Source organism: Lissotriton vulgaris, chromosome 2_1 (assembly GCF_964263255.1).
Source record: "Lissotriton vulgaris chromosome 2_1, aLisVul1.2, whole genome shotgun sequence".
NCBI classification, from domain to species: domain Eukaryota; kingdom Metazoa; phylum Chordata; class Amphibia; order Caudata; family Salamandridae; genus Lissotriton; species Lissotriton vulgaris.
In genome coordinates this window covers 1846438871-1846465706 of record NC_141687.1, presented here as the reverse complement: position 1 = coordinate 1846465706, position 26836 = coordinate 1846438871, and the positions used below count along the sequence as shown (strand labels likewise).

Sequence of the window (26836 nt, the reverse complement as noted above, 5' to 3'; positions counted from 1 at the left end):
AACAGTAGTTCGTGTTAGATTCCTTACCTTAGAATATCCCCAGGCCTCAGACTGGATCCGGAAAGTTTTGCGTTGCAATACCCCTGCGCGTCGGTAGGCATCGTCTGCGGCTCCGCGTCCGTCGTCAGCGCCGGGATGACGTTGGAGTACTTAGACGCCGCCCTCGCGAGCGGACGTTAGTTCTTACACACAGCTTTTCCGTGCCAGAAACGCAGAGCTATGATTAAAACCGACACTGGTGCCATGAAACTAGGGCCCTCAAAGGGAAGAACCTTAACCCTAGATATTGGTTCGCAGAACGGGGAGGATGGGTGGGACGGTAAGGAATCTAACACTAACTACTGTTTCTTATAGATATATCGTTACCTAAGGTAAGTAACTTGTGCATCTGAAAGAAACAGGTTAGTGTTAGATTCCTTACCTTAAAATAGATACCCCAGCAATACCAACCCCGGTGGTGGGTCTGCGGGCTAAGATCACACCAGAAAGTTCTGGAGAACGGAACGGCCGAAAAAGCTATCTCTCCGGACTTGGCTGTCCAGGCAGTAGTGTCTAGCGAACGTGTGCAGCTTGGCCCACTTAGCTGCCCGACAGATGTCCAGCGAGGGGACTTCCCGACCTAGGCCAGAAGTAGCCGCCGTGGCCCGAGTGGAATGGGCCCTGAGCCCAACAGGAGGCTCCTTTTTAGCCAAAGATGAGCATACCTTGATGCACAACACGACCCACCGAGAGATGGTCCGTTTGTGCACGGGCTATCCTTTCTTAGTGCCCACGTAACCAACAAAGAGCTGGTCGTCCACCCGGAACTGGCGTGTGCGGTCCAGATAGAATGAGAGCGCACGTTTTGGGTCCAGACGGTGGAGCCTCTCTTCCTCTTTCGAGGGATGCTGAGGCGGAAAGAAGGTGGGCAAGGTGATGGACTGCCCGATGTGGAAGGCTGTGACTACCTTGGGACTAAAGAGGGACGTGTTCTCAAGACAACTTTGTCCGGATGGAGAGAAAGGGAAGGAGGTTTGGGAGAAAGAGCCTGGAGCTCACTCACTCTCCTGGCAGAGGTGATGGCAACCAGGAAGGCAGTCTTAAGAGTGAGAAGACAAGGAAGGCAATTGTGAAATGGCTCGAAAGGAGCACACAGCAAATCAGTAAGTACAAGGTTCAAGTCCCACTGAGGCATCACAAAAGGAACAGGAGGAAACATGTGAGTGATGCCCTTCAAGAATCTATTTACAACAGGGGACTTGAAAAGAGAAGGCTGATCAGGTAGCCTTAAAAAGGCTGAAATAGCAGAGAGGTAGCCCTTGATAGCGCCCAGACAGAGCCCTGCTGGGCAAGAAAAAGAAGAAAGAGGAGAACCTCTGAAAGGGGGGCAGAAAGGGGATCCACAGCCTTTGCTGTGCACCATGCCACAAATTTGTTCCACCTTCAGGAGTATACCGATTTTGTGGAGGGACGCCTGGCTGCCAGAATCCCATCACAGACATCAGGAGGCAAGTCAAATGGCCTCAACTATCGGCGATCAATCTCCATGCATGGAGGTGGAGACTAGACAGGTTCGGGTGGAGGACCGTCCCCTGCTGCTGCGACAGAAGGTCCTCCTGAAGAGGCAGACAAATCGGGGGATTGACTGACATGCTGAGTAGCTCGGGATACCAGTATCTTCGTGCCCAGTCCGGACCCTCAGGGATGACTTGGGCCCGGTCGCGTCTGATCTTCTTCAGCACTCTGGGCAGAAGTGGTATAGGCGGAAAGGCGAACAATAGACCGCAGCTCCACTCCCGACGAAAAGAGTCTCCGAGCGAGTGCCGCCTTGGAAATTCCAACGCGCAGAACGGATGACATTGCGCGTTCTCTTCGGTGGTGAATAGATCTAACCAAGGCTCTCCCCTTTGCTGAAAGAGACCTTGCGCCACGTCCGAGTTAAGACGCCATTCTTGATCCATCATGCACCGGCGGCTGAGTTCATCCACCCTGGCATTCAGGGAACCTGCCAGGTGTTGAACCATCAGGGTGACGCCCTGGTGTTCCAGCCATTGCCAGAGGCGCAGAGCCTCCTGACAAAGGGTCCACGACCCCACCCTGCCCTGTTTGTTGCAGTACCACATGGCGGTGGGGTTGTCCGTGAACACCTGCACTACACTTCCACGGACAGAGGGAAGGAATGCCTTCAGTGCAAGTCGGATCGCCCGCAGCTCCAGAAGGTTGATATGGAGCTGGGACTCCGCCAGAGACCAGAGGCCTCTGATCTCCACCTTTCCCATGTGGCCCCCCATTCCAGGAGGGACGCGTCTGTCACTACTACGTGCTCCGGTTGGGGTAGGGTGAGGGCTCTGCAGTTGACCCAATCACGGTCTGTGAGCAACCACTGTAACTGTCTCACAGTGCCGTCCGAGATCAGGACGTGGTCAGACAGGTTGCAGTGATGCTGGGCCCACTGCAACTTCAGGTCCCACTGCAGAGCCTGCATCCGCCACCTGGCGTGATGCACCAGAAGGATGCAGGAGGCCATCAGCCCCAGAAGCCGCAGCATCAACCTGACCAAGACTCAGAATAAAGGCTGAAAGATCGGAATCAGAGCCTGAATATCCCGAACCCCCTGTTCGGGAGGATAAACCCGAAACTGCGCCGAGTCCAGAACCGCTCCGATGAAGAGGAGCTTCTGAGAGGGACACAGGTGTGACTTCGGCACACTGATGGAGAACCCCAGCAGGTGCAAGAGGTTGGCCGTAGTCTGGAGGTGGCTGACGACTGTCTGGGGCGAGCCGCCTTCAAAAACCAGTCGTCGAGATAGGGGAAGACTGACACCCCTAATCTGCGCAGATGGGCTGCGACCACCGCCATCACTTTCATGAACACCCGAGGGGCGCTGGTAAGGCCGAAGGGGAGCACGGTAAACTGAAAATGCTTGCGGCCTACTGTGAACCGCAGATAACGCCGGTGGGCCGGCAGGACGGGGATGTGAAAATATGCATCCTGCATGCCCAAAGCTACCATCCAGTCTTCTGGGTCGAGGGCAGCTAAGACCTGAGCCAAAGTCAGCATCTTGAACTTCTCCTTCCGGAGGAAGTCGTTGACGTTCGGCAGGTCAAAGATGGGGCGTAGGCCCCCTTTGCCCTTCTTGGGAACCAGAAAGTAGTGGGAGTAACAACCACGCCCTACTTTTGGCCCAGGAACGCGCTCGATGGCCCATTGGCCAAGAGGGCCGTAACTTCCTCTTGCGGAAGTTGCAAGTGATCCCCCGACATGCGGTGGTACTGCGGTGGCATGGCTGGGGGAGTCACCTCGAAGGGGAGGGAGTAGCCCTTTCGGACGATTTGGAGCACCCACCTGTCCGATGTGATGGAGCGCCAGTGGAGGAGGTGATGGCGAACCCTGCCCCCCACTGGCGTCGTATGAGACTGAAAGCTCGGATTAGGAAGGCTTTGAGGCGGATGCTGCGGGGTGGATGTGGACTGGCCTCGCCGCTGTCCGCTGGCACCGCCACGGCGGTTACCACATCCGCCGCCGCACTGGATGTCTGCGGCCCGTGGCTGGCAGGACGTGAGGGGGCGCCCCTTCCTTGGCCACGAAAGGAGCGAAAGGCAGAAGTTTGCTGGCGCTGGCCCGACAGGCCTAAGGACTTGGCCGTAGCCCTGGAGCCCTTGAAACGCTCAAGCGCACTGTCTGCCTCGTCGCCAAAGAGGCGACGGCCATCAAACGGCATGTCCATGAGGGAATTCTGGACATCACCTGAAAAGTTGGTGGACCTCAGCCAGGCGTGGCGGCGAACTGCCACCGTCGTGGAAATCTCCCTGCCCAGCGAGTCCGTGGTATCCAGCCCACATCGGATAGAACACTGTGCTGCATCTCGCCCTTCTGTAAGGGTTGAGCAAGTTTGACTCTGGCCTCCTCCGGGCAACCTGGCAGCAATCCTGCCACCATGTCCCACAGAGGTGGTATAACGGCTGAAAAGGCAAGCAGTGTTGACTGACCGCAACCCCAAACTGAGTGAGGAGAACAGTTTCTTACTGAACTGCTCATACCTTTTGGATTCGCGATCAGGTGGAGCAGTCGAGAATGCGGTCTGGGAGTTAGAGGCCTGGATAACCAGGCTCTCGGGGTGGGGTGGGTGGACAGGAGCTAGGGTCGCCCGGGGCCAGGCGGTGGCGCCTGGCCACGTTCTGATCTACAGGGGGACCTGTAGCAGGCCTGGACCAAGTCCCCCACAGAACATCAGTAAGGACCTCATTAAATGGCAGTAGTGGCTCCGAAGAGCTTGCCTGCGGTTTAAGGACCTCGGTGAGGAGGTTAGTCCTCACGCTCGCGACGGGGAGCTCAAGAGCCAAGGCCTTGGCTGCCCTCGTCAGCACCACGCTGTAAGCCGCCCCCTCCTCCGTAGCCACGGTAGGAGGGGAGACAAAAACAGTGTTGGGCGAAGTGTCCAAACAACTGGCCTCCCCTAGATCCACTGTCCAGTCCTGAAACGACTGGCACTCTCGTGCCAGAAGGTCCTCAGACCCCTCCCAGTCCCCCTCCTGATCGTCAGGTTCAAAGGATGGGACCGGATCATAGAAGAATTGCTCTTCTCTCTGCGTCAAATGCGGCGTCGAGCGATGCCGGTCCGACGCAGGATCCGGACTGAGGGAGGGACCGGGGACGACGTCGTCCTGGGACGGCATCGGGGGTGACACCCTGGGGGTCAGCGCCAGCGGAGGGGTCGTAAGGTCGACCAGCGGCTCATGGCCATGAGGAAGGCATCGATCTCCTCCGGCATCGCGTTCAGCCCAGGACCTGCGGGTATGGAGCTGGCAGCGGCACCTGCGGCTTGAACCCGGGCATCCCTAACGTTACTGAACTGGGGTGGCAGAGTGGGCTAAAGAACAATAATGGTTTAAACCCAGATCTTTTGACTGGGTGTGAGTGTTTGATTGAATCCGATACTCCGTCCATCACCACCCTCTTTTGTACCGCTTTTGGCCGCCATAAGTGTGGCAGGGTATGCTCAGACGTGAGTCCCTTGCTCACTTTGCCACTGGATTCAAGCAAGCCGGGCTGAAGACAGCTGAAATGCCAGAAACCGGTCCTCGGAAGCTTGTTTCCGGTCCAGGGAAGACATGGCTTGGCAGTTCGGGCTGGACTGTTCCCATGAGGCACAGGGTCAGACTGATTTGCATATAGCCATATCTGAACTGGGGTGGCAGAGTGGGCTAAAGAACGGTGATGGATTATACCCAGATCTTTTTACTGGGTGCGAGTGTTTGATTGATTCAGATGCTCCATCCATCACCACCCCCTTTTGTACCACTTACTAGATTAGCTATACCCTGACAATGGTCTCTATGACTTCTGCTCCTCCACACGGAGCCTGAGAATTCAGTTTGCTGCCTTCTGAGGTATGGATCAGAAGGACCCGAAGCAAAGCCTGCTCCGGTTCCCCAACTCACCTCCCCAGACAGAGAAATGGTGGAGGGCGGAATCGAGGCGGCGAGCACCAGTGAAGCCCCTGCCGTGTTCAATGCGATATTATTAGAAATGCGTGCTGGCTTCAGGGCATATATTTTTACAGAACAAGGGAAACCCAAAAGGAATAGCACTAGGGTCCTTGGGCAGTAGTCTATTTTACAGAACAGAGGACCCTAGTAGTTAAGGATCTCAGGAATGATAGACATATACTAGATAGTATATATGACTTCTGTCCAGCCGGACAGATATTTTATTTTTCAATTTTTCATGTTAAGATTGTAAATATAATATTTATACAAAAGTGGGCACAGCCTGTGACCCACAAAGGACAAGACAAAACATGTGACAAAACAATTATGTAAAAGCGCACAAAAGCGGTCTGTACTATTAATCTGTTTTCAGACTGGAATTAGAACGTAGCAGCCCATTGTTTTACACAATACGTGAATTCAAACAAACATATGGTGCAATATGGTCGACGGCGTTTCGATGCAATTACTAAATACATGCATCATCATCAGGACAAAAACTGGTGTGTCAAGTTTGTCTTGAGAGTTTTTTCAGTTACATTACCCCTCATAAGTGCATAATTGCAATCTTGGGGGTACTCGGGCTATCAAAAGCGACTGGTGGGTTCTGGCGGGGATCGCTCAGTCCTGCAATCAAGCAGACCCGAACTAACCCCTAATATGGATTTTTGAACCGCCGTGAGAACAATAATTATTCCAATTTCCCGCAATACTCTGACCGGCGAAGGTGATATATAAATCGCTTTTAATACCCCAAGATTGCAATTATGCACTTATGAGGGGTAATGTAACTGAAAAAACTCTCAAGACAAACTTGACACACCAGTTTTTGTCCTGATGATGATGCATGTATTTAGTAATTGCATCGAAACGCCGTCGACCTTATTGCACCATATGTTTGTTTGAATTCACGTGTTGTGTAAAACAATGGGCTGCTACGTTCTAATTCCAGTCTGTAAAACAGATTAATAGTACAGACCGCTTTTGTGCGCTTTTACATAATTGTTTTGTCACATGTTTTGTCTTGTCCTTTGTGGGTCACAGGCTGTGCCCACTTTTGTATAAATATTATATTTACAATCTTAACATGAAAAATTGAAAAATAAAATATCTGTCCGGCTGGACAGAAGTCATATATACTATCTAGTATATGTCTATCATTCCTGAGATCCTTAACTACTAGGGTCCTCTGTTCTGTAAAATAGCTTCAGGGCACACGGCAGCCGCTTTGATTCACTGGACAAACGATTGGATGCGGTGGTTGCGAAATTGCACATTTACGATAAGCGTCTCGACAACGGCAAGGGTAGGATCTCTGATTTAGAGGACGGTGCTGCCCATGCCACCAAGCGATTGGACAAAATGGAGAGAATCCTGAAGGAAGTGGCCATTAAAAATGAGGATTTGGGGGCACGCAGCAGGCGCAACAATATAAGAATGATTGGGGTCCATGAACACAGGACGCATGGATGCATTTGTTGAAACCCTTCTCTCTGACCTGTTTGGGAAGAAGGCCTTCACTGCTACTTTCATGGTGAAAAGAGCACACCGCTCCATGGGGCCGCGTCCTAATCCTGGATGCCTCCCTAGGACTATTATTGCCCGTCTCCTTAACTTTTGGGACAGAGGCACTGCCCTGAGAATTGCTAGAGAGCTTGGGACATTATCCTGGCAGGGCTATACATTGTCCCTATCTCCAGATTTCACGGTGATGGTGCAGGAGGCGAGGGGCAAATATACCAGGGTCAAGACGACATTGCAAAACCTGGGGTTACGATATGGCATGATCTAGCATTCCTCCGGGTGGACCTAGACGGCCGGTCTCGGATCTTTGACTCTTCGCATGCTGTTCAGGAAATTTGCAAAGGCTACAAGGCGGGAGATGGCCAAAGGAGCAGTGATAAGCAGGGGAGTTCCCCACCAGATAGCGGATCTGTGGTGAATGCAGATATTTTTTCTACTGAATAATGTATGCTTACTAGCGCTCCGTATGCACATGATTAAGGGGTAATGTTTGTTGTTCATTGTGGTGTTGTTATTACCTGAGAAATATTGCAATGTTTCAGGTACTGGTGTGCCGTTGACATCCCCCCCTTTTGAAATTATACCTTTTGATAGTTAAAAGATGAAGATACTCTTTAGATCACAGCGCTTTATTCCACTGTATAGTTTGCAGGTGGTTGTTCACTATGTTAACAGTAGGGTTCTTCCCTGCGTTGGGGTCTGCAGGGATGGGTGGGGGGTGGGGTGGGTTTCAAGTCGCTAAATAAGTTCATATTCATGCTGACACTTTTTGATTCACTACTGCTCTCCATGTACTGGTTCTCCTCAAATTGCACAAGTCATGGATTTAGTAACATGGGTTGATGGCAGACATTCTATCTAAAGTCTCAGATGTGAACATTCTCACCTGGAATGTCAGGGGATTGAACAACGCCAGGAAATGTAAGCAGGTGTTAAATTATCTACAGCGCCACAAAGCAGACTCATTATCTCCCGCAGCACCCTCCGTCTCCTTTGCCGTTAGATGGGACACTCACCGTTACTTTGCGAGCTACAGCACATATTCCAGAGGCACAGCTATTTTAATACATAAGGGTCTACCTTTCCAACGTCACAAGGTGCTCTGTGATAGGGAGGTCGCTACACTCTAGTCGTTTTGCTATGCTATGTGTGTATGCTCCCAATGTTGATGATCCTGATTTTTAGGTCTCGCTGAGCAGAGCGAGACTATAGCGTCTTAAACAGACTTTACCTAACTGGGCGATTTGGTGCTGTGCCCATGGCTTTTAGGTCAATGCGCAAGCCTTCCCTCCGTCGCTCTGCCGCCTCCCCTGCCTGCCATGTTGCATTTCTCCTCCCCCCTCCCCTTCTCTGCCTTCCCTCCGTCTTGTTTACTTTCCAGGTCCGTAAGCGACTAAGAAGTGCTCTGTGCTCCGTGAGTGGTTCAAAACTATATACAAACGTCAACCTATACGTTAAATATTATGCTCATCTTTGATGACAAGCAGTGCAAGGGTAGAAGTTACTCCTGTTCAAATCCATAAGCGACAAAATGTGCTCTATGCGTTCCGTGAATTATTTAAAATTACACTCCTGTTGGTAACAGGATCTTTGTTGAGCGCGTTGGTGCTTCGCGGTGTTTAAAGAATTGGTAATACTATTAAAGGCGCGCCATTGCCAACATTACTTCGCTGTTGGATTTTAAGGTTACCGCTGTCTTCCGTTCAGCGAGTATGTCGCGTCTCTCTCCGTTATCGGGTTCAGTGGGTGTGTCATGCCGGATGTGCGGTTTAAATCTCTACCGCTAGATTTCAATGATCGTAATATTGTAATAATGTAAATTCTAAAAGCTACATAAGGAACACCTTTGTGCACATTGACATAACACTTGTTTATAGAAATCGATCTAGGTTTTTACCTTTAGGTTCGTGTGGACTTCCACCCGCTGACACTATCGGTCTACAAGGTGGCTTCGTGGGGTGTTTATGTACTTTAGAGCTTACATCAAGGACACCACCGACTTCATGGGAAAGTTACATTAAACTCAACTTGTAGATTATGAAGACATACTTGCCTTTTTAATGTCCCCCATTGTGAATGACCCTCACCATCACACACACTCACACCCCCTCACCCTCACGCCCCCACACCCTCACCCTCACACCCTAGCCCTCACACACTGTCACACACCCACACACTCATACCCCCTCACACACACTCGCTCCACTCACACCCTCACAACCCTCTCACACTCACTACACCTCACACCCTCACACACCCTCACACACACTCAGCCCCCTCACCCTCGCACACTCTCACCATCAACACCCCTCACACTCACACACTTACCCTCATCCCCTCACCCTCACACACCCTCAGTCACCCTCACACCCTCACCCTCACACACCCTAACTCTCACCCTCACCCACTCACACCCTCAGACTGCCTCACTCACACTCACACACCCTCATCCTCACACACCGTCACACACCCTCACACCCCCTCACTGACCCTCACTCACCCTCACTCACCCTCACACACCCTCAGCCTCACACACCGTCACAAACCCTCAGCCTAACACGCCCTCACTCACCATCACTCACCCTCACACACCGACACACACCCTCAGCCTCACACCCCCTCACTCACCCTCACCCACACTCACACTCCCTCACCCTCACACCCCCTCACCCTCACACACCCCCGCTCCCCTCACACCCCTCACAACGATCTCACACTCACTTCACCTCACACCCTCACCCTCAAACCCTCACACATACTCACCCCCTCACACTCGCACCCTCTAACCATCAACACTCCTCACCCTCACACACCCTTACACTCATCCCCTCACCCTCAGACAACCTCAGTCATCCTCACACCCTCACCCTCACACACCGTAACTCTCACCCTCACCCACTCACACACCCTTAGACTCCCTCACTCACCCTCACACACACTCACCCCCACACACCGTCACACACCTACACCCTCACACTCACTCACACCCCCTCGCCCTCACAACCCCTCACCCTCACACACCCTCACACACCCTCAGCCTCACACACCGTCACAAACCCTCAGCCTAACACGCCCTCACTCACCATCACTCACCCTCACACACCGTCACACACCCTCAGCCTCACACCCCCTCACTCACCCTCACACACACTCACACTCCCTCACCCTCACACCCCCTCACCCTCACACACCCTCGCTCCCCTCACACCCTCACACCCCTCACAACAATCTCACACTCACTACACCTCACACCCTCACCCTCACACACCCTCACACACACTCACCGCCTCACCCTCGCACCCTCTAACCATCAACACCCCTCACCCTCACACACCCTTACACTCATCCCCTCACCCTCAGACACCCTCAGTCATCCTCACACCCTCACCCTCACACACCCTAACTCTCAGCCTCACCCACTCACCCACCCTTAGACTCCCTCACACACCCTCACACACCGTCACACACCTACACCCTCACACCCCCTCACTCACACTCACTCACACCCCCTCACCCTCACAACCCCTCACCCTCACACACCCTCGCTCCCCTCACACCTTCACACCCCTCACAACACTCTCACCCTCACTACACCTCACACACTCATCACACACCCTCACACACACTCGCCCACTCTCACCCTCGCAACCTCTCACCATCAACACCCCTCACCCTCACACACTCTTACCCTCATCCCCTCACCCTCACACAACCTCTGTCACCCTCACACACCCTAACTCTCACACTCACCCACTCACGCTCCATAACTCACCCTCACACACCCTCACCCTCACACACCGTCACACACCCACACACTCATACTCCCTCACTCACCCTCACACACCCTCACCCTCACACACCATCACACACACTCAGCATCACACCCCCTCACTCACCCTCACCATCACACACACTCACACCCCCTCACCCTCACACCCCCTCACCCTCACACCCCTCACCCTCACACCCCTCACCCTCACACCCCTCACACCTCTCACCCTCACACCACTCAAGCTACAGATGGGTGTGCGATGGGAGGATGCTCAGCTTGCAGGGTAATCAGTTTGCTTCATCCACCCCATTTCACAAATACACAAGGGTGCTTTACAATCAAAAGAAACTAATGTATGTGGTTTTGATTGTTAACTTGTAGATCAGAATAAAAAAAAAAAATCTTCACAAGGTTGCTATTTAGTAACATTTTACATGAAGTTTTTCACTGGATACAAAGGTCAGGCAAGATAGATGAAGTGATGAGGTGGGTATTGCTAGCGCCACACATACAGCAAAGGCAGACTGACTGTATTCCCTCAAGACATTTTCCACAAAAAAACAGGATATTAATAGTGAACATTATGCAAAAAGAATACCTCAAATAAAAAATAAAACAAATATTCAAAACCCAATAATTCAGCATTTTAACAAGACTATGCACATTGGTGAGGTGGCAAAGTTTCAGAACTAAATTAGTCACATCTCCTCTTCCCTGTTGAGCTTTCGACATTTCTAGACACAGAGGTTGGTCTACTTTGGGGGTTGTCGTATGTGGGGGGGAGGGAGGGGGGGTTAAAGTCATAATCCTCATAGAAACGCACTAAATACTAACTAAAGTAATGGGATTAGGAGCTCTATGAATGCAAGACATATTGCATTGCTGTGCTTCTCTCCCCTGCTGCACTCTCCTGCTCTCTAGAGATGTGGCATAACAACAAGACCTGCCATCAAAGTCACGTACATACAAAACATGCTGCATTACAAATGCTATAGGAGTCACATTCACAAAAGTTAAAACTATTGGCGTTGTGAATGACAAAACTATCAATTTAACTATTTCAAAAATCAACACAAAAAAATATTTATTTACAAAACCAATAGCTCCAACTTTTCTAATGCGAGACCTATTGCATTTCCAATGCTTATTTTCACAGTTTACATGCACTGCTTCTCCCACTAGGTGCAGACTACATGTGCCTGGGTGGTGACTTCAACCTCCTTTTAAATCCAGACTGTGACGGCATGGCCAGCTCCCCTGACACAAAGCCCCAGGCGCGGCGCTTGCTCCTAGGCATATGCGATTCGTTGGGTCTGGAACCTATATGGCGAGTTCGCTGTCTGAGCGACGGGGCATTTACGCATTACTCGGCACCACATGATATGTGGACACGACTCGACTTTCGGTTGATTACACATAGCTTGGCTCCTTGTTTTTGATCCGTTACACACTTCTCCAGAACTTATTCAGTGCCACTCCCCTGTGATTTTACAGTTGCAGGTCCCCAGGCTCAAGGGTTGCGAAAGACAATGGAGGTTTCCTGACCAGGCACTGAGTGATGCAGCTTCCTCGGCTGAGCTGCGCGACATATTTTGAGCTGAATATGGGCTCGGTGGATTCATGGGCGACACTGTGGGAGGCATTTCAAACCTACGCCAGCGGAGTATGTATTGCCAAGCACTCAGGAATATTGCGGTCCCTGAGAAGTACGATTTCCCAAATCGAGAAGCAACTGAGCGCCTTGGACTCAGAATCGCTCCAACGTCCTTTCTAAACACATAATGTTCTATATCACTTAGTGTTACTTTCACACATTGTACCAAAGTAGTACTTTCTTCTTAGTTCCCCAGTGCAGGAACGCCATCATAAGAGACACATCACAACGGCAATCAAAAATGAGAATCTGTGTGAATTACCAACCCTGGCATTAGTTCCAAGTCCTTTGTGCATGGCAGGCTACACCTCGTGCCCAGCAAACACATACCAAAACAAAATTACATCAAGAACAAATAATGGTTTACTATACATATTCATATTCAGACCAAAGAGAGAAAAACTGTTGTATGCATTAAAACTAGTCAGGCAATTATTGAGGATTAAGCTACACTTCCATGTATTACAAATATCCATAATTTTGCTTCAAACAATAAAGCCGTTGTCAACAAGCCTTAAAAGGTATCCAGCAGAGCTTCCCAATGCTTAAATGTAACTGCTCCCGGGGGTCCAGGAGATCTACCCAAACGCTGCCGCTCTCCGTTCTACTCCATAAATAATCTACTGGAGATGTGAGACTTTCCATCTACTCCACTCACTGTAGTCAATCAAACTTTGTCCTAGGAGAAAATCACTATATTTTGAAATTGCCTATGTACACAATCACATAAAAGAGCCACGCGGCCCATTTTAAGCTGTACATCAACAGAGTGCCGGCCACCATTAAACATGGGCTCCCAGAAAGTAAGGAGGAGTGAAAGGTCGATGGTGGTATGAACCAATAGGGACTGCACTCTAAGGAATAGTGCCAGATATCACTGTCCACAAATGTGCACATTGGAAACTTTTACATAGAACGCGTCTCCCGTGTAGTAGCCATACACCTGAATGACTGTCTTTGAATACAAGAATACCAAGTGGGCAATTAGCACAAGCCTGGCCTTGTCCCTCTACTCCAATAGACTAGCTCAGTCTGGTCCACTATCTGAGGACCACCCTGCCCTAGCTTCAGTACTTTTGGCTATTACACACACAAACACACTAATACAAAAGGTCGGAGTAGGAATTAGGATTTACTACCCTAGCGGTTACACTCATAAATAACACTTTATTAGACATGGCATGCCCACAGCTGAAGAAATAAGGCACATGATGTTCTTGCTTTACCTTGACAGCCAGGATCTTGCCACTTGGAACATGATGAGCTCTGCAGAGAGAGAGGAGAAACAACGTAATAAGGGTTAACATGTGGCACATGGCACACTCCGAAGAGATACAGCCCTCGTCAGATGTTTACTCCCAATCACAAAGTCGTTACTTCTCAGGGGTTAAGGTTGGTAAGGCTCTTTGATTCCATATTAATGACAGTTTGACACCCTCAAGTGCGAATTTATTATAACAACAATAACATGTGACTCTCTAATTGTATTCCTCTGGATAGGATGTCTAGACTGGATAACAAATACTGGAAGATCTCTTGGACAGCAATAATTTAAAACTCTTGATTTGAAATGGGAGCTCACCTACATCCTACGCATAAGTGGCAGCTGGCAAAGCCACTGGTTAGCCTACTCTGTGGATGACAGCCAATCCCCCAAGGTAAGAGGCAGCATCGGCAAAGTCAATAGGTCTCACCTAAGCAAGAGCTATTGGCTTTGCCAATGTGTTTTAGCCATATTGTACACCAGTGTGGCTGGTGTTAAGCATGGCTAAAATGTAGTTTGCGTAGAGGCGAGTGTCGAAGAGGCGAGTGTCAAAGAGTGGAGTGTCAAAGAGTGGAGTGTCAAAGAGTGGAGTGTCAAAGAGTGGAGTGTCAAAGAGTGGCGTGTCAAAGAGTGGCGTGCCAAAGAGTGGCGTGCCAAAGAGTGGCGTGCCAAAGAGTGGCGTGCCAAAGAGTGGCGTGCCAAAGAGTGGCGTGCCAAAGAGTGGAGTGGCAAAGAGTGGAGTGCCAAAGAGTGGCGTGCCAAAGAGTGGCGTGCCAAAGAGTGGCGTGCCAAAGAGTGGAGTGGCAAAGAGTGCAGTGGCAAAGAGTGCAATGGCAAAGAGTGGAGTGCCGTGGAGTGGCAAAGAGTGCAACAGAGTGGCAAAGAGTGCAACAGAGTGGCAAAGAGTGCAACAGAGTGGCAAAGAGTGCAACAGAGTGGCAAAGAGTGCAGCAGAGTGGCAAAGAGTGCAGCAGAGTGGCAAAGAGTGCAGCAGAGTGGCAAAGAGTGCAGCAGAGTGGCAAAGAGTGCAGCAGAGTGGCAAAGAGTGCAGCAGAGTGGCAAAGAGTGCAGCAGAGTGGCAAAGAGTGCAGCAGAGTGGCAAAGAGTGGAGCAGAGTGGCAAATAGTGGAGCAGAGTGGCAAAGAGTGGAGCAGAGTGGCAAATAGTGGAGCAGAGTGGCAAATAGTGGAGCAGAGTGGCAAATAGTGGAGTAGAGGGGCGTAGAGTGCTGTTGAGTAGGGTGTCCTGGAGTAAAGTGTCATGGTATAGAGTGCTGTGAGTAGTGTGTCGTGAAGTGGAGGGGATAGAATGGAGTAGAGTGGCACAGAGCGGATTAGTGTGTCGTGAAGTAGCATAGAGTGGCGCAGAGTGGAGTAGGGTGGCATAGAATAGAGTGAAGTAAAGTGGCATAGAAGGATTTTTGTTGAGTGGAGTGTCGCAGAGTGAAATAGATTGTCAGGGAGTGGAGTGTAGCAAAGTGTTGCAGAGTAGAGTGCGGTAGAACTGAGAAACATGTCATACAGTGGAGTAAAGTGTGGTAGAATGGTGTAAAGTGGAGGGCCATGGAGTGGTGTAAAGTAGAGGGACGTGGAGTGGTGTGGCGTGGAGTGGAGTGGGGTGGCACAGAGGGTTATAGAGTGTAGTGTCATAGTGTGGATCAGTGTAGAGTGGAATATCGTAAAGTGGAGTGGTGTAGAGTGAAGTATGCATTTTGTGGTAGCACACTGCTGTTACAGACAACACACTTTCAATTGAAATGGCCATTACATTTGCAAATACTGTTTACAAATGATAATGAGGGGAAATGGCATCACCTATGGTATTGATTTATTTTGATCGTATTCAATTATTTGTTTCCAACACACTTCAGAGTTTCAAACAATGTGCTTCATTTGTGCATTCCTAATTCTGACATATTCTGAAATATTTACACAGCTCTTTTACAGGCATTTACATTTTGTCATGTGCTACAAATAAACATTCTTTCCCATCCCCATAACCCAGCTTGATTGTCACATAAATCCTCTCACTTGGAACCCAGAGAAAGAAAAGTAAACACCAAGCTCTCTCACAGAGCCTGACATTTGACCTCTGTCTTTGAATGCACAGCAAATGTTTCAAGATAAGAAACACATTTAACCCCTTGCATGCTGATGACGGAGCGGTTCCGTCATCAGCTACGGGTGAGCTGTGCTGATGACGGAACCGTTCCGTCATGACTCCGCCCGCGCAAGGCGGAGTCAGCATGGGCGGGGAATTCCCGCCGCACGCAAGGGGTTAAAGGCCTGTTTACAAAAAGCAAGCACTCGTGGAAGAATACAAGGAACAAGTCAGGAAGGTGATAAATAGTCTATGAATGCTCCATGGGAAGGACAAAGATATACCGGACAGCCTAAAACAAATAAAGCCAGCAAATCGAAACCAAGTGATTGTAATTTACAAACCACAAAGCCAACCATAAGCATGGGTGGAATAAATTCAGAGGGAAGCTTTAAGAATGTGCAAAATAAGTCCTTTAACAACCAGATAGCTGCACTGCCTGGTAGGCTTCACCCTAATCACCATACAGAGGAAAGAGATCGAAAGAGAACGTGGAGAGAGGAAATGGGCCACACAGGTGTGGAAGTGAGCCACTCATTCCTTAGGAAAGATTTGAGTACCAGCACTTATATATTTTTTTTACAAATTATGCACAGTGAAGCACGGTCTCCAAATGACTCAACCCTTTTTTAGGTCTCGCCTGAGCCAGCGCATGCGCTGCTTGGAGAGACAGTTTGTAAGCCGCTTTTGAAAGTGCCACCACCAGGTTTTTGGTGGCCTCAAGCTTGCGTGCACGCGCGCAGCCGCCATCTGTCGCACCATTTGCTTGTTCTCCACTTTTGCTACAATCGCCGCACCGGCGCTTTACGTTTAAGTAAAGTGCTGGGGCCGCGATTGTAGCAAAAGTAAAAGAAATAGATGTTTTTTTCTATTTCTTTACTTTTGCTATAATCGCGGCAACCGCGCTTCACTTTTAATGTTAAAAGTAAATTGTGGGTGCCGCGATTATAGCAAAAGTAAAGAAATATAAAAAACATCTATTTCTTTACTTTTGGTATAATCGCGGACCGCACGCTTCACTTTTAATGTTAAAAGTAAAGCGCGGGTGCCGCGATTATAGCAAGAGTAAAGAAATAGATGTTTTTTTCAGAGTAAAGAAATAGATGTTTTTTTCTTTTAACATTAAAACCGTTATATCTCGGATGACGAACGCTGTTATGGTAATTAATTGCTTTATGTACTATTACTATACAAATGTTTTAGGTGGGTAACACAAAACTAGAATACCTGCAGGAAACTATTGAGCAAATGTGTTTGCTGAAACATATCGGATTCAAGGGCATTTTTTTGTGCTAAAGATGACTGGATTTCATTTTGGGACGTTGCCAGGACTTCTATAACAAATACTAGCATGACAACCTAAGCACAGCAGACTTCCAACAGGCACAACGCTGTATAATGTGGAAGTAAAGCATAGCGTTATTAAAAAGCAAGGAAAGAAATGGATACCGTAAGCCAAGAAATACTTGGAGTGAATGAATGGAATGATTGAAATGAAAAGAAATGAAAATATTCATCAAAATCTCAATTCAGCATGTAGAATTTAAAATATTAAGATGTGTGTTGCACTCGACTCTTGGGTCTTGCCAAATTAAATAAAATACATAAGTTTGTTATAGTTCTTTATATTACTTGGGTAAATACGGAAGAAACCAGGGAGAGAAATCAAAGAGAGGGTATTGTGTCAACAAGGAAAGACATCTGGACGAGTCAGTGAAAATCAAAGCATGAGCGATCCTCGGTGTGTGTATGCAAGCCCATAGTTGGTTTTAATGCTCTTTTCTGTCTTTCAAATGAGTTAGCTTTTGCACACTTGTAAACACTGTCATCATATATCTGTTGTTTCCAACAATATTTCTCATTGTGGCTAACAGAAAAGAAGTGAGAATGGGGTTCAAAAAGTGAGGGAGTACGTTATAAATGAATGATATTGTAATATATTTAGGTATATTCTAAATGACAGTATATTTCGGGCATGGAATAGATTACCCACTATATCCAAGCCTTGGAATGATCATTCCCCTCACTGTGGTGACTACTCCTGGAGTATTTAACAGATGTCTAGAGCCACTGCTTATCAAAGGATATTTACGGATGTCTAGAGCCACTGCTAACTAAATACTTATACGGTCCCAAAAGCGAGACCTATTGGCTATGCCAATGCTTGTTCTAGATCTACAATACAGCACAAGATGGCAAGGTGGGCATGCTTGTTTGGTGGAAGGGGCACTACAGGACTGTCAGTAAAACAGTGACTATAGTGGGTAGCTCGAACTTACAGCCACAGATCGGCTCCCAGACTCATGGGAAGATTGATAAGCATGAAGTATCGAAGGGGTGGGCACAAATTATCAGATCTAAACCAAACAAAGTAATATAAAGGTGCTGGCCAAGCAGGCCATCTGACTAACATCCATTGCTTAGTGTGCGCAGAAAGCTGCGGAGTAGCCACATAGCTGAAATGCAGTTAACACCCAAAGGGACATGGCATTAAAAAGGAGCGGATGTCAGGGTGTGCCCTTTTGAGGCGGGGAGTCCAGTGACTTAGTGAAATTCTGAAACACAAGAGCCCACACAACGAACAAAAAAAACCTTACAAGCCTGCTTCTCAGGAAGGGCGAGATGCCAGAAAAGGTTACAACAAACCTGTGCAAACAGAGACTTATTTCTGTTGAAATTAAACCTGTCAAGCCTCTGACATAAAATGATGCAACAGTTACATCCTTCTAACCTCAGAGGATGATCTGGAAAAAGATGAGAACCACATTACCACTGCCAGGAAACAAGGATGAATACGGACGAGCACTCTGCCCCCATCATAAACTATCAAACTCTGAACAAGATAAAGAACACTATTTTGTGTAATCTTTTTGATATCACTGGTTAAGAAAGATTAAAAGAGCGTATGAGCTAATACTGAGAGCGCCAAAACGAGCCCCCGAGAACAGAGAAAAAATAATTTATTGGACCCTAAAAAAGTAATTTTCCAACTGGGTTTTAAAGAGTAAAGCACACATCTGAATTGTTATAGGCCCAAATGCATACAGATAAGAACTCCACATGTATCCTTGCCAGATAAAAGAACATGTATTTTATATGGTGTAACAGAGGATGTTTACGTTTTTGAGCACGTCCAGTGGCAAAAACATCTCAAAGTTGATTTGAAGTGGGCTCTTGCAGACCTGGTCCTGACAGTTGGAAACACATCCAGGATATTGTCAGTAAGTTGTAAATATCCACAGAACACACTCACAAGTAGTAGACTATTCATCTGATAAATTAAAGGCAAGGGCACAGCATCGGGACATGAAGATGTTCTTTATAAAAGGACCCTCTACTATTGGATTGATCAGACCTAAAACCCAAATCTGTTAAGCCAATAAGAGGCCTTCAGGATCATGGAGAATCCAGTGAAGCGGCTGCATCTTTGAGAAATGAAGAACATTGGGGGAGAGGAGTAAAAGAACAACTCAGCTGTAATATGTCCCTGAAGGAAGGGAGGCATTTGGATATACTGGTCACATTTGGAATTCTGAAGCGATCCGCTGAAGGAAATCCCAATCAGTGGAAGGAAATAGGGATCAAAAGTATATATTTCGATCTCGCAATTATTAGGGGCACAACAGCTAAGCCTGCTCAGAAAGGCGGACTTGTTGTTTGATGTCCTCACTGGCAACAGGATGGGTGAGAGTGAATGTCCCTTGCTTGTTAATAAAGAACAAGGTCGTCGTGCTCTCCATGACGACTGTGGCTTTTTCCCCACGCAGGAGGGACAAGAAGACTTTTATGTCTAGAAAAACAGTCTTTCTCTCCAGCATGTTGATGTGAAGAGTGGAGTCTTTTTCTGCTATGCACATCTATGGATGACGATACCTTGGCGGACCAGAGGAGGAAGGAGAAGGCCTCCAGCAGATTGCCATCTGTGTAACACAAGAACAAGTCCTCTAGGACATGTAACAAGACAGAAGCATGCCAGAATAAGGGTCACACAGTAGGTTCTACTGAGCTAAAAGAAAGAAAAAAAATCCCACTGTGTACATTTCGAGGTGGTGTAAAGGGACAACTAAGGCGGCCATGAGTACCAAAGCTCTCCATTACCATTCTTTGATGAAGCGCAATGACAGAAGAAGATATAACATCATAAGACGCATCAGCCCCCACTAAGGGTAGTAAAGAAGGTCCATGATCTGCTGAGTGCCCAAAACCACTCCAACAAACTTCGACATTCTCAAAATTAACCTAACAAATTTCGACATGCTGAGAATGAACCAGCGAAACCTCCCAGATTCCCTCATAGTGCGAGCTGATATAGGAGCAGCCAGACTTGATCCAGAGGTGTAAGTTCCCCGACCAGTTAGTTGGCGGGATGGGATAGTTGGGGCCTTGCTGCACCGCCTTGCTTAACACTCCTGGGGCCAAAAAACAAACAAAACAGAAGCACCCCATACTGGCAGAAAATGCTTTTGTATGCATCATAGCAGCTTCCTGTATGATGGCCACACCAGGGTGTTGTGGAACTGTGCTGTTCTAAGGGAAGGGGAGGTCTGACGAAGAAGCTGTATGTGTATGTCCACAGTGTCACTACACCTCCACTTAGTACGGCCTTGTGGTTTCCATATGTCAAAACACCGATTGGAACTCTTAACTTGCTCCTATTGTTACTTCTGTTTTTTTAATGGTATTATTTGAATGAACAGAAAAATAGCCAGAAAGTATGTTAAGTTAACATGGAAATAATAGTCTGAACGTTTTCCAGCGGCAGGAAACAAGAAATATTGGCAGCAAAGACAAATACGTTCAGAGAAGTGTTCAGCTCATTTACCAACGTGGACCGACCTTTCTCCTGGATAGGAAGAGCCGTCAATTGCTGTTCAACTGTTCAGATAGTCCTTTTATGTATATCAAACCGCTTTTACCAGCCAGTGACCTCCTTCATTGATTTAGAGTATAATCTAATGGTGGGCGAAGGAATCTCTTCCATTTATGCCTTCTTGCCTGAGTTTCCATTAGGGACCCTTCTTCAAAGCAAGTGTATTGTGTTGGATCTTTTCACAAAAATGAGTCTCAAACCTATAGCATGATACTTCTAGCATCTTCTTTTCAGTGGACTCGGGTGTAGGCGTGTATGCATTTCCAGAGACCCATTCTAATCGCAGTACCCACTGTTGACTGCAGCTGTGGCACCACTTACTGCCAGATTTCTGCTACAATTGAACATGGCCAAACTATCTGAAGAAAATGCGCCTCACCGTTTTTGCATCTTGGACAAGTCCCTGTATATGATATGTGCATTGTACAAAGGACTTTGGGGCAAGGTATAGTCTGTGTACATATTTAAAAATATATGGAGTTACTTGTGGTGTTTTTTTTCAATCCCAGTCTGAATGTGTGATCTGCAGTTGACAGTCCCTCTCCTATTTTCTGTTCATCTCTTAGGGTCAGAGTGCGCCTTACGCTAAGCAAGACACTGCTCCTAACGCTACTTAAATCATCTCTTGCACATGCCTAGAATTGGACTATCCTGCGCTCTGGTCATTGGCATCAAAAAGCAAAATGTTGTGTGCTTTTTTGTTAAACTGTGATGTGACCTAGCAGTTTGGGCTAAACTAGACTAGACTCAGGGCCTGATTAAGATCTCCGCGAACAGGTTACTCCGTCACAACGGTGGTGGATATCCCGTCCATTGAAATATAAATCCCATAGGATATAACGGGATTTATATTTCGGCAGGTGGAATATCCGTCACCGTTGTGACCGAGTAACCCATCTGCCGAGAGCTAAATCAGGCACTCAGTTAGGACCGACCAGCGACAACCACCATATGAAGTCTCCTTATGTGTAATGTCACAAACAAGATAAAGGAAGGAATGAAATGCATTCAGAATAATTACCAGTGGTTCTGACTGATTGCTGCATCTCAGTTAAACACTTATTTGCTGTTGCTAACAGCATTGTGGACATTGTGGTTGAAGGCACACCTATGTACAGGCCTCGTACCCCACGGTGCCAGACTTGAGCCTTCCTTTACACTGGGACATTCCTTATTGTATGAAGGATGCTAACTGCCAGCAGTTGCTCTTGGCCACAGACTCATCACACAGGGAACATAGGTGTATTTGCAGAGAAAACCCAAGCTTTCATATGTTCAAATTCACTGCCCTATAAATCACCTCTCACTGCTGAGTTCCTGACCCAGTACACCTCCCCAATGCCCCCCCCCCCCGTTCACCCCCTCTTCCTGACAGTTTCTCTGCAGTTCTGATTATGTTCTGTTTGTTTTTGCAACCTTTCTAACATTTCCTTCAAGTATCCTTGCTTTACTCCTCTCTATGCGTCAGAAACCACCTATGCCCAGCTTGCAAGGCCACACCGACACCTTCTTTTCATTTACTTCGGAAACCCATTTGTAACCCACCCTGGACTCTTTGCTCCAAGCTCCACGCCTCGCATACCTTCATGCGGTCAAGCCTCTCTTCTTTATTTAAAGTTCCTGCAAAATGTCTACAGACAAAGCCTCAGGACTGCTGGTTGAGGGGGATAAAGAGTACCAGGCTTTATTGCTAATCTTTATCTTGGGCGCATTCGAGCATCGCTGCTCTCATGATGGGACAAGTTAGGGGCCATGGATCTGCTGGACCCAGCACAGAGTGCAGAATCTCTGAGGAGGTGTGTGCCCGGCCGGCTCTGACCAAAAGCACGCTTCTTTCCTTTCTATTGTCTGTGCTATACTTGTTAGGCAAGTTCAAGCGTTTTACACAAAACCAAGGCACAATTCGAGCAACATGACCTTGCTAAAATGTCCATTCCAGTTGCAGAATGAAACCGGAGTTTGAACCGGTTCTCGTCCACATAAACACATCCATGGTGCTATAGAATGTGTGGAAAAGGTGCCCAATTGGGCACTGTAAGAAGCTCACTGAGGAGAGGGGATGGCGAGGCATGGAACGGTGGACAGTGGTTGGCACTGGCAATGTTGGGAGAACGAGGGGGCACTCTGGTGGGCAGGGCCAGAATCTGGCACTGATGGACAGAGCAAGAATCCGGCAATTGTGGATGGGTCAAGAAGCATGCGCAGGAGGGCAGTGAGGGGCTTGCTATGGTGAGCAGTGTTTGACGCTGGCAGGCAGGGAGAGAGGGTGTCACCGGTTTAGTGTACGGAACTGGCACTGGTGGGCAATGTACGACACTGGTACTAGTTTGTAGTGCAAGCAGCACTGAAGGGCTGTGCGAGAGGCCTGCTCTGGCCTGCCGTGTTTGATGCTGGCAATGATAGGGAGTGGGAGAAGCCGACCCTGGTGAGCAGTGTGAGGAGCAGGCACTGGGAGGGAATAAGAGAAGCTGGCATCTTCACAATAATAAATTAAACCTGGAAGAGATGGGAAGTGCATTATTTCCTCTACAGCAGCATGGGCTGAATACAAACTGCCTGACCACTGTCTAAGAACATGACTGGTTGAACTCCAGTGAATGGGAGTCCGAAATTCAGATTAATTAAAGATAGTAACTTTCTCCCTGGGGATTTTTCAATGGCCTTGCTCACTTACATAAAAAAAATAGAAGACAAAGTATATGAAACCAAGTGACTATCCTGGGGTCTATTCTGTTTCCAATGCCCTCCAGTGCTTAAATATCTAAGCAAATCCGGTACATGTGGCTGACCTGATGAAAGTTGTGAAACTTGTAGTTGGGCAATAGTGTTAGGAATGTACAAGTGCTGGTTAGTAAGATAAGTGACTAACCTAACAGTGCTTGTTAACTCATTACCAGGTTAAAAGAACTTCTATGGCAAGAAAGGAAGCATAAATGTCAACGTCTATTAATCTAACCTCCCAGCGATCCTGGGGGAACCTAACAGGCATCCCTTTACAGAGAAAGAAGTGGAAAATGTGATTAAGTGCACTGTGACACATAAAGCAGCCGGTCCTGATGGTATCCCTGGGGACCTTATTCGTTTTGACATGCCGAAATGGGGGCAGCTTATTACCATCCTAATTAATGCAATTGATAACGGCGCTTTAATTCCAGAGTCGTGGAAGGGGGCAGAGGTCGTCCCTATCTTCAAAAAGGGTTCTAGGGGCGACCCTGCCAACTACCGACCAATAAGCCTGATCGATTCCACACAGAAGGTTGTTGGGAAGGTGGTACTCGAGAGAATCCTGCAATGGGCTGATGAAAATAAAATCCTCTCGGACTACCAAGCAGGATTTAGGGCTGGCACAGGGAACATAGAGCAGGCTTTCCAATTGCTACTCATCTATTGGAAAGCGGTTCTTTTGGGAAAAGGCAGCCTTTTTCGCGTTTATCGATTTAAAGACTGCCTTCGACCTTGTGCCCAGGGAACGCCTTTGGGGAGTGCTGTCCGAAATGGGGATCCCCTCGTATCTTTTGTCAATGTTAGTGAGGCTTCATGATGGTAACTTTGCCCAAGTGAGGGGGGGCCAACAGGGGCAGTAGACCAATAGAATTCCAGTGAATAGGGGCGTCCGCCAGGGATGTGTTTAGCCCCCACTCTGTTTTCACTTTATGTGAACGGCGTGGTGGAACATCTTTTGAAAAGTCCATCCGACGCACCATCCATGGCGGGCGAGCGAATTCCTACTCTCCTATCCGCTGATGATACACTTCATATTTCTAAGTCCCCTGTTGGCCTCCAGAGCCTCCTGGATAACTTCCAGTCTTTCTGCATCCTGAGAGGGCTTGTCATAAACACAGACAAAACAAAATATCTGGTATTAAATCCACCCAACAAGCTCAGCAGGCCCCCAGTCTTGAACTCTACACCATTAGAAAGGGTGTCTGCATTTGACTATCTCTGAATCCGCATTTCGGACACTATGCAGTGGACTTCCCACTTGCAGAAAATGCTTCTTTGTCACAAAAGGGTGGTGGGGGCCATTCTTAGGGAACAGCGCTCCTCATCTACCAGGCCTATTGCCCCGGCAGTTGCGATATAGAAGGCTAGAGGTGAAGCTCGGCCCTTTATGGCGCCGAATTGTGGGGCACAAGCAGCATGAAGCAGCTCACTAGATCTGAAAATAAATTTCTTAAAGAGGTAATGGCACTCCCCCAGAGTACCCCTACAGTCCCTTTATTATTAGATCTGGGATGCCACTCAATCTCTGACTTGGCCAAAGTTCGACCGCTTCTACTATGGGCACGGTTGTGGCGAGTGCCCGAGTTAGCTAAGTATGTGGAGGGCCTATCAGAAGTTATGTCCATGTCAGGCTGGTACAAAATCAAGTGGCTTACAGATGGTAAAACCCTGCTATGTGATTTGGGCTTAAAAGATGCATGGGAAACAAAATCTGCCCCACCAAAAGCAACACTGAAGAGAATTTACTGGAGTTGGGTGTCTAGTAAATCCTATTCAGACCCTAAATTGGGCAGAATAACGATTTCTTGGAAATTAAGGATGTTGCTTTTTGCGAACCTTACCTTGATATTATTCAGAACCCAATGGATCGGGCTTTGTATTTTAAATTTAGGGTCAGTATACTTCCAATTGACGAATCTGGCACTGATGGACGGAGCAAGAATCCGGCAATTGTGGATGGGTCAAGAAGCATGCGCAGGAGGGCAGTGAGGGGCTTGCTATGGTGAGCAGTGTTTGACGCTGGCAGGCAGGGAGAGAGGGTGTCACCGGTTTAGTGTACGGAACTGGCACTGGTGGGCAATGTACGACACTGGTACTAGTTTGTAGTGCAAGCAGCACTGGAGGGCTGTGCGAGAGGCCTGCTCTGGCCTGCTGTGTTTGATGCTGGCAATGATAGGGAGTGGGAGAAGCCGACATTGGTGAGCAGTGTGAGGAGCAGGCACTGGGAGGTGAGGAAATATAAATTTTTGGTCAAGTTATGTTCCCTATCGTGTACCCCACCATCTCCATGTACGAGCTTAAAGTGCATGTAACTTCCCTCCTGTGCCAGCTATGAAGACGCAAATACATTTGCGTCCAACGTTAACATGTCCTCTTTCAGACCCACCCAAAATGGGTTGAATAGTCCGTTCCTAAGTATGCCATGCCAACGTCTTTTTGTGGTGTACTTTACACGTTTTTCAGCTCTGGCGAAGCAGGGCCTGAATTCTGCCATCGAGCCTTTTTCCGCTTTCTGACTCTGAAAGCCTCAGCCCAGGCTGTCTCTGTACCCGTGACCTCTGCCTTACTCCCTGCGCGGCTCACTGCGTTTAGCTCAGCCTGCTGCCTGCCAAGACTGAATTCAACCTTCGAGTTATCTGTTCCGCTCTCCGAAAATGCATTCCTGCCTACTAGTTTAAGTAAACATCCCCCAGCTGCAGAGCGAAGGGCCCGGCCTTACTGTCTCCATGCAAGTAATTCATAGCCTCTGTTACCATGGCAGGCCCATGCCCCTCGCATCTCATGCAGACACTTAGACGCTTATACACGCACTCACAGTCAGTATAGAATAGCTTCTGCCCCAGAGACCTTTCCGCCCAGATAGTATGGTTCCCAAACATCAGATATCAGATATGATAGAGGTACGAGTTGATCTGACATGCCAGACTTCTGTCTCTTTCCGCCATTGTAAATGTCAAGTCCCCTGCACCCTCCAGTTTCACGTCAATCACACGTCATGCAGCTGCGCGCGCATCCAGGCCTCAGATTTCTGCTGACATTGCAAGATTCTGCTTTTTGTTGCCACCTCCTTATGACACCTACTTATGACGTTTCTAGCACACACCTCTATGTTCACGCCTAGTTCACGCCTTCTAATTACGTATTATTACCACGTGTGTGTTTTATCTTGTTTCTCTCAGCTGTTACGCCTACTGTATTGGTTTCTATAATGTAACTCAAGTATATAAGCTATGTATTGTCAATAAAATATTGCTCTATCCCTTCCTGCACCCCAGTGGTGGCAGGAACAAGATATCCGGTCATGACCATTCCTTTTTAAGGAATAAAACCCCCAAGAACTCTAACACCACGGACTCTGCCTTTTTCTTTCCGATTGAGTTATTATTGATTAAGTACTTACCTGCATAGAAATTAGGACGGTAAATCAAATATTTACCACATTATTTTGGCGCCCGAATAG

At 48.0% G+C, this 26836-nt stretch overlaps 1 protein-coding gene across 2 annotated transcripts in view; it reads right to left on the bottom strand.

Moving 5' to 3' along the window:
* The window catches only part of MAP2K5 (mitogen-activated protein kinase kinase 5), a 1222966-nt gene that overhangs the window by 676069 nt on the left and 520061 nt on the right, over window positions 1–26836 (bottom strand). For both annotated transcript variants that reach the window (XM_086958013.1, XM_086958012.1), the window contains exon 9: window positions 13645–13684. In XM_086958013.1, coding sequence (XP_086814139.1) covers window positions 13645–13684 — 40 coding nt within the window. The remainder of the gene's footprint in view (window positions 1–13644; window positions 13685–26836) is intronic.